The sequence below is a fragment of the Diaphorina citri genome, unplaced genomic scaffold (assembly GCF_000475195.1).
Source record: "Diaphorina citri unplaced genomic scaffold, Diaci psyllid genome assembly version 1.1 scaffold590, whole genome shotgun sequence".
In the NCBI taxonomy this organism is placed as follows: domain Eukaryota; kingdom Metazoa; phylum Arthropoda; class Insecta; order Hemiptera; family Psyllidae; genus Diaphorina; species Diaphorina citri.
In genome coordinates, this window is record NW_007378024.1 from 171159 (window position 1) to 172219 (window position 1061).

The 1061-nt window shown below is 40.7% G+C and overlaps 1 protein-coding gene across 1 annotated transcript in view; it reads left to right on the forward strand.

Annotated features, from left to right (window-relative positions):
• Positions 1-838, forward strand: part of LOC113467924 (blood vessel epicardial substance-like) — a 10934-nt gene extending 10096 nt beyond the window's left edge. The window contains exons 2-3 of the mRNA XM_026824430.1: positions 12-149; positions 618-838. Of these exons, the coding sequence (XP_026680231.1) occupies positions 12-149; positions 618-823 (344 nt within the window). The 3' untranslated portion in view covers positions 824-838. The remainder of the gene's footprint in view (positions 1-11; positions 150-617) is intronic.
• Positions 839-1061: the final 223 nt, after the last annotated feature.

A 1061-nucleotide genomic window follows, 5' to 3' on the forward strand; every position in this document is an offset into this window, starting at 1 on the left:
TTCCTTCGAAGGTCTCTTTGGATGGTGTCACAACTGGAAGGAGTTTCAGCATTGGCTGTTCAACACGGCCCATCTTTTCTTCTTCATATCCTACGCTCTACCAACCAACCGCTATGGTCTCATCTGTATGCACACATTCCTTATTGTTGGTAAGTGCCAAGTGACGTGACCCAGTCATTTCGAATTGTACCTTCATAAAAGCACTGATCCATTTGCAACTGTATACACATAAACTGTAAAATTATACAAGGCCTTGGTTAGGCTTAGGGGGTGAAGGGACTTTTCAGTCCCATCCCAGCAGGATAAACAAGGTACCTATATTATACTCCCACAAAAACACAAATGTGAAAAAAGGCCAAGTTCCTATCCAAAAATGTCAGTCAACAAAAGAGGAAAGATCAGAAAATTAAGGCCAAGTCTGCATTCCCAGTTTTTCGTGTCAGCTGAAAGTGCTGAATCTCAATTCCTTCAACCTTCTCTCAATTTCAACTTGGCAATGTTTTTCCTTTTGTTTTCATGTTAACATTTGCGTGCTTAGGCCGGAACTTGGCCTGGCGCACTGTCATGTGCCTACATTCCATGTCCTATGTATTATGTATTCTATTCTTTCTCCTCAGGCTTCTCATTTCTATCATCCTGGGCATGGAGAGTAGCTTGTGCCCCCGACATATTCATCTGGAATCTGTTCTTCATAAGCATCAATCTGTTTCAACTGATCTATGTCCTGTATCAATCCAGACCTGTCAAGTTTGATCCCGACTTTGAAGAAGTCTACACCAATTTGTTTGAGCCGTTCAAAGTAAGTAGCGATCGTAGAGCCTGAATTATCTCAGATTATAAACTCACAATAAAACGCATTGGACCATTAAATGTGTATGTACAATTGTACATATATTATAAGGAGGATCCTTTTGACAAAGGTTTTTCTTTAAATAGATACCCATAATGTTAAGGTGATCGGCGAGATAAAACTATGTTGTTGAGGTAGTGTGGACCTGTTCAGTCATCGCCATTGATCGATGGCCGGTTGACAATGTGTGGACACACCTTAACATTACATC